Raw genomic sequence first — 13608 nt, forward strand, 5'->3', positions numbered from 1 at the left:
CATAGAGCGCAAGTCACACGCACACACACACGCACACACACAGAGAGAGAGAGAGAGAGAGAGAGAGAGAGAGAGAGAGAGAGAGAGAGAGAGAAACACCCCTGCCCCCAAGAGATACATAATTTTTGCACTCTAGGCATTCACAAACCATATATCTGGGATTTGGCAGCAGCGAGGAGTAGTGGTGGAAGCAGGTGGCTATGGAGCAGTGGGAGGACAGGAACTTCAGCCCTCATCTGTTGTGCCCAAAGCAGCTGCTGCTGTGACTCTTATGCTAGTTGAAGCATATTCAGTTGCCTGCTTCAGATGTAACAACAAATGATGCTTTGCCATAAAAGCAGGTTTTAATTAAATCTCTGTGTGCAGGGAGAGAGGCTTTTTCTCATATTGACAAACCATGATTATTCTTATGTTCAAAGCATTAGGGTGCGTTATGACATTTTTCATGTCACAGTGTTGTTAGTGGCACTGTGTTCCTGAAGTGGCTGTTAATATTTGCATTATGTTTGTCTGCTCTCCTGTTCTGTTAAATGAAGAGAGCAATGTAGCATCAAAGCTTGCATTCTCTTCCACAAACATAAATGCATCCAGTGTTATATTCCTGCTTACTCTTTCAGGGCTGGAAAAATCCCTGCCTCATGGAGGTATAGGAAGTATGCCCCCCAAGGCCTCATGGTTTTTCCATAGTTTCAGTTTCAAAAAAATCAGCAATGCATCATATGCTTAGTCACAACGTAATGTAGTAGACTTGGTCACTAGTGAATAGATGGTAGTATGGAGTCAGAATGAAGTCTGAACAGGGCCGGCCCGAGGTGTTTCTGCACCCTAGGCGGGGCGCTGATGCCAACCTCCCGGTGGGGCCTGGAAACCTCCTTTTTGCCGCCTCCCCCCGCCGCCACCGTGCGCGGGTCCCCTCCCCGGGCCTGGGCAGCAGCCTGGGCAGCTGGACTTGGGGGGGGGGGCGGCGCGCAAGCCACTGCGCTCCCTGCTTCTTCCCCAGAGCTGGAGGGAGGGAGGCGCTCGGGCGGCGGCGGCGGTGTTCGGGCACGGGCCCCCTCCCCTCCCTGGGCCTGGGCAGCTGGGCTTGAGGGGGGGAGGCTGCGCGCAAGCCACTGCGCCCCCTGCTTCTTCTCTGGAGCTGGAGGGAGGGAGGCACTCGGGCGGGCCTGAGGGTGACGGTGGTGTTCGGGCGCGGGAAACACGAAGGAGAAGGGAGAGGTCTTAACCTTCTTGGTCTCTTCCCCCCCCCCCGACTCTCCTGCCTCCACGAGTCCATTTTGATGTGGCTCTCAACAGTTACACGTGCACCTTTCAGCAATGTTTCACCAACGATTTATGCAGATAATATCAGCAGTGCGCCGTCCCGGGAAGCTGTAACGTTCAGAGCAGCGCCTTGTTCGCTTTTAGTGGGCTCAGACCTGGAAAGTACTTTTGAGGTTCGGGCTGAGTCACGCGGAGGGCAGCACCCTCGTTTTCCACGCCCACGCGCACCCATGCGAGCAGGGAGGTCTCTCCAGTCAGAAGAGCCGCGTGCAACCCCAGCGTGTATTTTAGAACATTACGCGCTACTCTCTGGAGACTACTATTGAATTGGCTCAGTCACTGCAGGCGTCCTCTGCAACCCGTGCTGCTCTTTGTCCCAGGCGCAAGTTGGCTTGAGCATTTCTGGTTCACTGGGGGCACTGAGGGCGGTGGCAGTGTTCGGGAGTGGGTGCCCTCCCCTCCCCGGGATTGGGTAGCTGGGCTTGAGGGGGGGGAGGCTGTGCGCAAGCCACTGCGCCCCCGCCTGCCTTACCTTGCAGCTCCGGGGAGTCGAAGGCGGCGGCGCAGGGGCCGCGCTTGGCGGCGGTGGCCATGCAGGGCGGGGGGGAGCTCAGCAACCCCGGGGAGGAGCTTCTGGACACGGCCAGTGCTCCGATCCCCCAGCAGAGCAGGGAGCGCTAGGACCCAGCGAGTCCTCCCGGAGGCAGAGCGGAGGCAGGCAGGCAAGGGAGGGGGCGGAGGAGCGGCAGAAGCAGGAGGAGCTGCAGGCAGGTGGCCTTCTCCGGAGAGCCAGGGCAGGGTTGCCAATGTGGCGGCCGCCCCTGCCTCTCCTCCCGTGCCCTAAAGGCCGACTCGCGCTCTAGGCGAATGCCTAGTTCGCCTAGTGGGCGAGCCGGCCCTGAGTCTGAACACATGCTAGAAGTTATATTTTTAAACAGACAGCTTTGTTTTATGAAGGAGTGATTTATCAGTATGTGTGTGTCCTGAAATAACAGGTTTACAGTCTTAAGACTACAGCACAATTCAGGTGTATATGAGTAAGCTTATGCTGATGAGCAACCCTAGTCCCTTCCCTTTGTAGGGCCAGAACCAATTAGTAACCTCCACTTTGGCACAAGCCATAGTTTGGATTTTCCATCTGAACTACCTATCTGTGATATGCATTCTCACTCCAGATCGAGGCTGCAAATCGTGGGTTTTTTTAATGGTTGGAAATCCTGGTTTGGAGTTTGAATACAAACCCCACAGTTCAGTCACTAAGGCTTTATGCTAAAGGAAATCAGTAACTGATTCCAAATTGGCAAGGAAGGGGGGGTAGTATGAAAACACATAGTTCATACAGACGGTGCCAAACCGTGCCTAAGTGGTTATGTGCAGAATATATTGGAAATAATATCAAGAGACTGGGCTTTTTACTAGGGGAATAATGCCTCTTATGAAATTCTAAATGCAGCAAGCTTAGTTCACTCATGCATTGAGTCTTCTGTACTGTCATAGAACTGACAGGAGCTGAATGTGTTCTCTGGATTCTAATGAAAATCACTTTTTGAGGGGGTGCAAATGTTCCATCTGTGGCATTATGTCAGTGATGTTGCATTCACACATGCAAGTCATTGCTTGATGGCCACATTATACAAGCATATGTGAACCAGCCTTTGGAAGAGCTAAAAGCTAATAGCTCTTAAGAGTTTTATAAAAATGTGCAAATTAAGAAGAGGCTAGAACATATCCACTACAACTAAGCCATCCTTGAAGGGGCATTATGACATCACTACCAACAGATCCATCAGAATGAATCCGCTGTTTCACAAATTCCATGGATGATAGGTCCAGTAGCTGTGTTTCTTGGGGAGGGTCATGGGAGGCTTCTCCCCACCGCTGCAGGAGTGAATCTGAAATGTTTCCTCCTGTTTTCTATGACAAGCAGACTAGAAATATTGATGAGCTTATAAAGATGTATAGAATGGATGGTCGAGATCCAAACAACCATGCAAGTAGACCACATGGCCAAGGGGACTTGTGAATTGGGGGCTTTGAATGATCACTGTCTATGCTACACAGCCAACTGCTTTGGTAATGGAATGGACTTTCCAAAGCCTTTTTGTGATGCAGCCCAGAGAGTCTGCAAGTTAAAGAAAAAGTCAAAAGATCCTCCTGGGTGGGGGCTAGGACTGCCAACCTCTAGGTGGTGGCTGAAGATCTCCTGGGATTACAACTGATCTCCAAGTGAGAGAGATCAGTTCACCTGGAGATCCGTTCACCTGGAGAAAATAGCCACTTTGGAAGGTGGACTCTATGGTGTTATACTCCATCAAAGTCCTGCCCCTCCCCAAACCCTGCCCTCCTTAGGCTCCACCCCCAAAATCTCCATGTATTTCCCAACCCCAAGCTGGCAGCCCTAGTGGGGGAACAAAGAGAAGGGAAGAAAAACTCAACCCAAACAAATTGAATTAAGAAACCAAAAGGTTAATTACCCATAAATATAAGGGCCAAATACTGTCAATCAAAAACATTAAAACCATATAAATATTATCAAATATATCAAAATACATGTATTTATTACAAATTAGATAAAACCAGATAGAGGCCCAATAGTAGCCTCAAAACAGAATAAAATCATACATAGGTATCAAACAGAAAACATATGTGACCAAGACCATACACGTTTCAGCCAGTTTGGCCATCCCCAGTGGTCAAACATATATATTGTACATTAGCTCCAAGTAATACAATAAATACTGAAAATAGGACCAATTAAAAATAATTTTATTAGAAATCTTAATGACACAGGAAGGCCAAATTGGCCGAAACGTATATGGTCTTGATCACATATGTTTTCGGTTTGATACCTTTGTCTCATTCTGTTTCGAGGCAACTGTTGGGCCTATATCTGGTTTTATCTAATTTGTAATAAATACATGTATTTTGATATATTTGATAATATTTATATTTTTAATTGATAGTATTTTGCCATCTCATAGAATCTCATAAACGTCCTGTAAGATGCTCTTGTAGCTTCGTCACGGGCATGCCGCCACTCTCTCTCTAGCCATCTGAGCCTTCACTTCATCAGCTGCAGCTCCTGGGTGAACCAAAGTGCCAGCTTAGAGTGAGGGCGCAGAGGGTGTTGGGGAGCAATTTCGTTGATGGCTGCCAAGAGTTGGCTGTGCCAGTTCTCCACTAGCTCATCCAACAAGTCACCAGAGGGCATCGGATCCTGCAGAGCCATTTGAAGCTGCGTAGGGTCCATTTGTCTCCGTGGGTGAGCTAAAATACACTCACCGCCCAAGTGGGGTCAGGGTGAAACGTTCAGGGCATGGTGGTCTGACCATGGCACTGCCGTAGCAGTGATCCAGTCGACTGTAACCCCCACCACGAAGAGCAAATCAAGCATGTGCCCTGCTCGTTGAGTGGGGGCCGTTACATATTGGGTGATTCCTAGTGCCCCCAGGGATGACACCAGGTCCATTGCCTGTGTGGAGGCTGCATCGTCAGCATGGGCATTGAAGTTGCCTAGGACTATCAGTCTAGGGTGTTCCAGTGCCTAGCCTGACACAGCCTCCACCAGGGACAACAGACTATTGGTCAGTGCGTTGGGCAGATGGTACACTAGCCAAATAGCCAAAATCTCCCCAGCTTCCCACACCATGCCAGTGCACTCTGTGCCTGTGAGCTTCGGTGGCAGGAGTGCCCTGAAGGAGTAAGCCGCCCCAGATGAACAGAGCCACCCCCCCGCCCCTTAGTCCAGGATTGATGGAGGGCCGAGAACCTGGGAGGAGCCAATTGGGAGAGAGCTACTGTCTTCCTGTCTCAAACCCAATTCTCAGTTATGCACGCCAGATCCTCATCCTGCTCCAGCAGGCAATCCTGGAGGACCATGGTCTTATTATTTATGGACCTGGCATTACACAGCACCAGTGTTGGAGAGAGGTCTTTAGTCCTAACCCCGCTACCTACCACCTTAGGGATGGGACACAGACTGGAAGGGGGCTGAGCCCCTCTACTTCTCCACCCCCTTCCATTCATGCCTGGTCCCACCGCTATACTTTCCCTTCCCCAGGAGCACTGGTATCCCTTGTCTGCTGCCTTGGAGGAAACGTTACACTTTTATAATTAAGCAAAACATACCCTGGCAGTGTTCCCTCTAAGCTGAGTTACTGTGAGCTAGCTCACAGATTTTTAGCCTCTGGCTCACTCATTTTTGTCTCAGCTCAGGAAGGATGGCTCCAGAGCAAACTAATTTAGGCAGTAGCCAAATCGCTCGCTCACAACTTTAATGCCAGTAGCTCACAAAGTAGAATTTTTGCTCACAGGACTCTGCAGCTTAGAGGGAGCATTGCCCTGCAGTGTCTGTTAGGCACAGGAAATCCCCCAGCCTGCCCAGTTCCCTAGTGATGATTGTATTCTGCATATGGCTTATAAAGAACAGGGAATAGAAAAATGTGTGTGATATGTCTATATTTATTGCGTATTCTTCTGAAACATTTTGAAAGGGACAGCTTCTTAAAGGGAATCTGCAAAGCCTGACCTAAACTTGTTTTTAAAAAATCTTGGTTAAAGTCCATCGCTACCCTCAACATGGTTGGATTTATTTAAATGGTAAGATGAATTATGGTGACTGCTTTGGAACCCCATTGGGGAGAAAAGCAGGGTATAAATGGAGTGTCGTTGGTTTATTTCTGTTGCAATGACTCTGGTCTATTTAGTTTTCCCCCTTAAATATGTTCATGTTCTTTATTCTTTTTATAGGCAAGGGTTTAGTGTGACACTAAAATATTTTGCATGTTCTCCTTTTGTTACAGTAGAGATGGAACCATGAGAAATAGCATGGTAGCTGACCATGCTACAGTAGCCCTCTCTTTTTCTAGCCCTGTTCCTGTGTCTCCAACATACCTTGCAAAAAATTGGACAGGTGAAGTTTTGCCTAGTGTGGCCATGAAGTGACAGCAAAAGCTTCACCCACTTAATTTCTGTCTGTCCGGCTGCTATCAAAGATGCAGGAATAGGACTGAAAACCCCTGGGCAACTAGGCTTACCAGGTCGCCTTTATTTATTTATTTATTTCATTCCATTTATATCCCGCCCTCCCCACATGCAAGCTCCCCGCACGCAGGCTCCTGCTCTTTGCCCATTGTCCCCACTACTGCTCAACATGATTGGGGGTGGGGGGATGGAGAAAAGCCTTCCACCGGTGATGCAACGTAACTTCTGGTTTAAATTTGGAAATGATGTCACCATGCTGGCATGATGCTCTAGGAGTCCTCTATAACTCTGTGATAAAATTCCCTGTCCCCATCCCCTCCCTCTCCTGTCAGTTGTTAGTGCTGGCAACCTTACAATGGCAATCTTGGTTGTTTATAGCCCTGTTCGAACTTTATAGTGAATGCACATATATCCTGCATGTATATGTGTACATCTGTTTGTAAGAGCGAGCCAACATGCATTCACATTACAAATGAAAAATATCACTATGTGGATAGCTTGAGTGGTTTCAGTTACACATGAATCTTCACATGTGTTGACATACATGTAAAGAAAAACTGTGTACATGGCTCATATGTGTGTTCACTGTAATGTGTGAACAGTACTCATGTATTTGATATATTTGCATGTTATAATTTAGGGTTATTGCAGGCTATAATTTAGGCTATAATAACTCATCACCCTACATTCACAAAGAGCTAAATTTTCAAAACATTTAGAGTGATACATGTAAACCCACAATCCCAAAGTAACCAATTGTTTGGCAGTGCAGTGCGCATTAATTTGAAAAACGGGAGTTGGGGGCAGGTGGGAATAAATTTCATTTCTCTTTTCTGCAAGTTGGGGAGAGTCAGGGGTCTTGTTTTAGTGCTGAGTGTTATATTGGCTGTGTTTCTCAGCATAACTGGTGTACTTGAACATACTAGAGAATATTATTGGGAATGAATCCTGAGGAACATGTGACCTTTTTGTCCCAACTTTTTTTTTATTGAGACAAAACCAGGGATGAGTTTTCAGGCGGCTGGAACGGCTGATGCTGCTAGGGGGCTCTCCAGTTCCAGCAAAGCTCTTCTGAGTTCACAACTCACGCAGACTTCCCTTCTTAGCAGCTCTCTATGGCTCTCCTGACCTCTAGGGGTTCGCTTCCTGTTGGAAGTGATTCTTTTCCTGCAGCAGGTATATGCAGCAGGCTGGCTCTTTGTTAGCCAGTGCACTCCTCTCCCTTCCTAGATGCTTCGAAGGTAGGAATCGGTGGGCTGCTTTTATCATCCTGTAAACTTAATCCTGGGAGGGGCTCCCAGAGGAGCTGCAGTTCTTTCCCCCCCCCCCCCATGCTGAACAATGTTTCCCAGATGTGGGAGGGGCAGTGAGATTGACTTTGGTGTCTCCCTCCCTACCCCATCCCCTTCCAATCAGTGCTGCTGTGTGCCCCAGGGGTAGGGAGCAATTCCTCACCCTCCCCCAACGCACCAGGCTGAAAAATATCTCAGATTTTAATGGCACAGCCAGTAAAATCTCATACATTATTTGTCCACTCCTGGCCATGATAATCGTGGATGCATTCTACATAAAAGTTTTTTTAAAAACTGAAAGTGTTGGTAAAAGTTCTATAGATTATTTTAAGATGTATTTTTATAAAAATAACAAGAACAGGCTTGTAAAATAGCACAGAAAGCAAATTCTGAAAAGCAGCTAGGTCTCTCAGACTTCTGAAAAGTTAACTTTTATTGATGGTGACTGACTGATATTTTTTTGTAATAAATTCAAACAGGCAACTTGACTGTTCATTTTGCAGATAGCAGGAAAACTGAATTTGTGATGTCTGGATGATATAACTGTATGGCAGCTTACTGATTTTATTTTATATATTTTTAATCTTGCCTTGCTTTAGGAGGCTCAACCAGGAGAGAGGGAGAAAAAAAATAAAAAGATGTTAAATTAAAATCCTATAAATATTAATTATTCCTTTGCATAGCATTTTTTCCTTTGTGACCTGTGTGTTCTATCAGTAATCATAGAAGAACCCTATAATATGGTTGAATCTATACCGCAGCTGGGTAGCCAGAATTAAAAGATGTCAGATTGCCAAGGACCTCTGAGTGAATTTATGGGCTGAAACAGAAATTTGAACTGGGGAGAGGGTTACCAACAGGCCTGGAGAAAAATGTCCATTCCCTTTAGCAGAAGCTGATGATGGGATGTTCTTAACCTCCATGCAGTGAAAAGTTTCAGTCGCCCATTTCCACACATTAGGCCTCTGTTAAAGAGACAGACATTTTTTCCCAGGCTCATTACCCGCTCTAGCTGGGGATTACCTTCCTTGTAACACCTGAACTGCAGGCTGTGGAAGATCAGTAGTTCAGCAGTTCGTGACCCGAGTGTGCCGCGTGACGGAGTGAGATCCCGTCTCTAGTTCCAGGTCCTGCCAACCTAGCAGTTCGAAAGCAAGAAATTGCAAGTAGATAAATAGGTACCGCTTCGGTGGAAAGGTAACAGCATTCCGTGAGCCTTGGTGTTTAGTCATGCCGGCCACATGACCACAGAAACGTCTTCGGACAGCGCTGTCTCTTCGGCTTTGAAACGGAGATGAGCCCTAGAGTTGGACTCGTCTGGCTTTCGAGCAAGGGCACCTTTACCTTTACCTAACACCTTACTAAGTGTTTGCCAGCTGGGGTTGAGGTTCAGCTGCCAAAAGCAGTTTAAACCAAGAAGTTTTCTTTTGCCTGCAGATGATGACTAGACTGGAACTTGAATGAACCCTTGGGAAATCCTTGAGTTGACTGCCAAGAATATGGGAGGGGACAGGTGGCAGTGTAAAGAGGGCAGATGGGCTTGGGGAACTGTGCCGGCTCTGAGGAACACTGGCTTCAGAGTTCAGGGCTAGCTTCTCAGAAGCTGTTTTTGTGTACCAGTTTGTGAATGTTACACATGCAGTGGCAGAAGGGACATCACCATGGCAAGTTTTGACCTGCTCCCGACACCCATGTGTTACCTTGAAGGTACAGAGAAGTGTATGCATCTCTCCATGTGGGCTGAACCCTGGGAAAAGCAGGTTTCCTGCTCATGGGGAGAGTGCCCTACATATACCATTGTTAGGGTTGTCAACTCTGGGTTCAGAAATTTCTGGGGATTTTGGGGTGGAGAGTGGGGTTTGGGGATACGAAGGACCTCAACAGGGTGATAGATTCCACCCTCCATAGGAGCCATTTTCTCCAGGGCAACTGATTTCTGTTGCCTAGAGATCAGTTGCAATTCCGGGAGATCTCCAGGCACCTCCTGGATGTTGGCAACTCTAGCCATTGTGCAGGCATAGGGCTTTTTGTGCACCTCCTTGTGAAAGAGCATGTGTGCGGAGCATCACCATCACCTTGCCATTAACTGTCCTAGATGTACATTCTGTCTTGCTGGAGTGTTGGGCGTGAAAAGGAGGGAATGTATCCCAGATGCCAAAAGAAGCCAGGGCAGATCCCAATCCTATGCAGTAATCATTTCTGATGGCTTAGTCCTGTAAAGGAAAGGCACCGCATCCTTGCCTGGTTTAATACAAGTGTCTGTTAGGACAGCGTTGTTGCTGGTTGGTTTTGCTACAACCAGGGACTAGTACAATTACATTATCTACTTTTATTACTGTAATAGTGCTGAATCACTGTGACGGTGATAATTTTATTCAGTGTTTTTGGTAAAATCGTGTGTTAATTGTTGAAACTTCCCAGGGGTTGTTCTCTCGTGTTTGTTAGATTTGTGGGTTGGTTTCATATTGTCCACATTCTGTGCCAGGGAAACCCATGTTGGGACATCAGGAGACCTTCTCTCTACACCAGTTTGGTGTAGTGGTTAAGTGTATGGACTCTAATCTGGGAGAACCGGGTTTGATTCCCCACTCCTCCACTTGCACCTGGCTGGATGGCCTTGGGCAAGCCATAGTTCTGATAAGAGCTGTCCTTGAAAAAGAGCAGTTTCTGGCAAGAGCTCTCTCAGCCCCACCTACCTCACAGGGTGTCTGTTGTGGGGAGGGGAAGGGAAAGGAGTTTGTAAGCTGCTCTGAGACACCTTTGGGTAGTGAAGGGCGGGGTATAAATCCAATCTCTTCTCTTCTTCTTCTTCTGTTGGCTTTATATCTTGCAATTAACCACTCTGGAATGGGGAAGAAATCTTTTAAAGAAATAAATAGAATAAAACAAATTACATTTTTGTCCTCTACATAATTTTGTTTTATTTTTGTTTCTACTGAGAGTTGGGAAAGAGGGAAGAGTTTTTGTTTTACATAAAACAAGCAGAATAATGATGTGATTCTTTTCCCAATTGCAGTTTGAAGACAAAACTGATGCAGTTTTTGGAAACCTTGGAGGAAAACGTAAGCATTTGTTTCATTCCTTCAGTTACAACCTTCCTGTCAAAATGTTTTGTGAATTAAAGTTATTGTTCCTGTGTTAAGATTCTCAAATCCTGGTTTCTTGTGGCTCAAGAGAGTGAGCCATATATTACAAAGTAACTAGAAACCTTCTCAGGTCATCAGCAAATCTGAGAATTCCTTCCTAAAGTAAAATTCTTTTGGCCCCTTTGGGTTGGATCCAGACTAAATTGGTATTTCCCGTCAATTCTCCCCTTCCAGCTGGTGATGCCCCTCATGTAATTATTCAGGGTCTCTTGTATCTAAGAAGCAGCAATTAATGGAAGTCAGTTGCCTGTAGTAGGAGAAGGGGAGGTGGAAAAGTTCCATTCTACAGATAGAAAATGCAGTTTGGATCCAGCCCTTGGTTATTTGACTGCTCAGAAAAGATACAGGCTGCAGTCGAAATCACACTTAACTAGGGAGTAAGATCCCCTGAATAAATGCTTAGGATGGCACTATTACTCAAATGCTCAAACACTGTCCTATGTTGATTAAGTGTTTCATAATGCCAGAAGAGACTTCAGTTATGAGCCAGTTTGATACTTATGCTAATCCAGCAAAGACAGAGGTCCTGTGCTTGAGTCGGGGCGGGTCGGGGGTAGGGATCCCACTCCTGACCTTCGATGGGGCACCATTGGTGCCAGAGCCGGAGGTTAGGAGTTTGGGAGTGCTCCTGGATGCCTCCTTAACGATGGAGGCCCAGGTGGCAGCCACTGCTAAGTCGGCCTTTTACCATCTTCAGCTGATTAGGCAGTTGATCCCCTTTCTCGACCGCAATGACCTGGCTACGGTGATCCATGCGATGGCCCCCTCGAGCCTAGACTACTGTAACGCTCTCTACATGGAGCTGCCCTTGTCACAAATTTGGAAGCTGCAGCTAGTGCAGAATGCCGTGGCCAGGCTCCTGATGGGCCTTCCCAGATGGGAGCACATCTGGCCTGCACTGAAGACATTGCACTGGCTGCCAATAGCATACCGAATTTGCTTCAAGGTGCTGGTGCTTACCTTTAAAGCCCTATATGGCCAGGGTCTGACATGCCTGAGGACTGCCTTTCCCCGTATATACTCCAGAGAGCACTACAGTCGGGGTCTCAAAATCGACTGACCCTCCCGGGCCCCAAGGATGCCAGGCTCGCTACTACCAGGGCCAGGGCCTTTTCAGTGGCGGCTCCATACTGGTGGAATGAGCTTCCGGAAGAGATCAGGGCCCTGTGGGATCTTTTACAGTTCCACAGGGCCTGCAAGATGGAGCTCTTCCACCAGGCTTTCAACTAAGGAGCCGCATGCATGACTACCACCAAGAAGTATGGCTTTAGATCCTGCCCCTAGTTTTGATATTTGGCCTTTGCCACCATGGGATTGAGGGAGAGCACCGAGTGGGGAAACTGTCTATTTGTATGCATTCTTTTACACGCCATGTCAAGTAATGTATGAACTACCACCAGCACTTTAGGATTTTATGATTTTATTGCATCTGTATCATAATTGTATTTTAACTGTTTCAAATGATTTTATGTGAATTGTATTGGTACCTATGTACCAGCTAATGTAAGCTGCCCTAAGCCTGCTCGCGGGGAGGGCGGGGTTAGAGATGTGAAGGCTCCCCAAAAAACCGGTAAAATTCGGGAAAAAACCATTTTTTTTCCTGAAGCCTTTTTTTTGGCTTTTTCTGAAAAATTGAGAAATGAAAAGGGGGGGGGGGGGGATTATGGAACGTTTTATTTTAACATGATGAATAAAATATTTTAAGACAAGGTGTTCAAATATTTTCCAAATCATTTCTAAAAAATATGTATAGTATCAGATTAATCTAATTTCTGTGCACTAAGGACAAGCAAGTCCTGGGTTACAAACTGAACTCTCCAATGCAAGAACAAGATGCATTTCTTCCTTTAGGACGTCCCCATTCATTGAATCTTAGTCCCACACTCCCTTCTATACACTTCCTCCCTCTTCAATTCTTTTTATAAGAATAGGTTTTTTTATTTTTGTTTAATACTGTGGAAAGGAAATATGAATAATTGTTACTTCTGGATTTTAAAAAAATTGTTTTGTGGAGGTGTTTTTATCTGTTCCACATAAACTAGTAAACAGTACAGGAGACTGTTACTCCATTTGTTACAATTACAAGTAAATATTATTTAAAAAGTAAATTCTGTTTGTAATAATTGTTTGGATACACTATATTTTTAATATGCTAGTTGTGATAATTTCATGCCAAGTAAAATTGTCCATAGTCATATTTTATGTTCCTAAAGTAACAGAATGACTTCCAATCTGGAAAAGAAAAAAGAAGTGCTAATGTAGCATTTTTCTTCTTCAATTTATCAGAAAATTTCCGTTTTTCTGGGGGGGACGGGACCTGGGTTTTTTTTCCGAGCTTCAAAATTTCCAGAAATTTTACATCTCTAGCAGGGTATAAATTGAATAAATAAATAAATAAATAAATAACGACCGAAGCAAAGTACATACCTGTTATTGCAAAACGATGAAATTTAATTTTTTAACATTATTACACATTTTAACAATTGTTAGGTGCAGTTTCTGTAAATATGAATGATTCACTGGAACGTTAATCTCTTTGGCTTTTATCCTGGAATGTCAGGTTCACTGTATAGTTACATACATAAATAAAATATATCTGACAACGGGAGCTTTGACCCTCAAAAGCTCCTACCCCAAAAATCTTGCTGGTCTCTATGGTGTTGCTGGACTCGAATTTAGTTGTTCTACTGGAGACCAACATGGCCACCCACTGAAACGATACATAAAATGTGTCATTAATAACTCAGCATGTACAATTATACTGTTTGGCATATTTATGGAATTTAACAGTCTAAACGCCTTACAGTGCAGTCCTAAGCAGAGTTAACATCCTTCTAGGTCAGGAGGCTGCATGTAAGCTGCCCTAAGCCTGCTCGTGCAAATGCTTTCTTCATTTTCTACAAGCAACATTACAAATATAGTCA

At 45.7% G+C, this 13608-nt stretch overlaps 1 protein-coding gene across 1 annotated transcript in view; it reads left to right on the forward strand.

Annotated features, from left to right (window-relative positions):
• The window catches only part of ZMYM4 (zinc finger, MYM-type 4), a 50327-nt gene that overhangs the window by 4701 nt on the left and 32018 nt on the right, over nucleotides 1-13608 (forward strand). The window contains exon 4 of the mRNA XM_015407803.1: nucleotides 10555-10600. Within this exon, the coding sequence (XP_015263289.1) occupies nucleotides 10555-10600 (46 nt within the window). The remainder of the gene's footprint in view (nucleotides 1-10554; nucleotides 10601-13608) is intronic.

This window comes from Gekko japonicus, unplaced genomic scaffold (assembly GCF_001447785.1).
Source record: "Gekko japonicus isolate JY-2015 unplaced genomic scaffold, Gekko_japonicus_V1.1 scaffold2944, whole genome shotgun sequence".
In the NCBI taxonomy this organism is placed as follows: Eukaryota; Metazoa; Chordata; class Lepidosauria; order Squamata; family Gekkonidae; genus Gekko; species Gekko japonicus.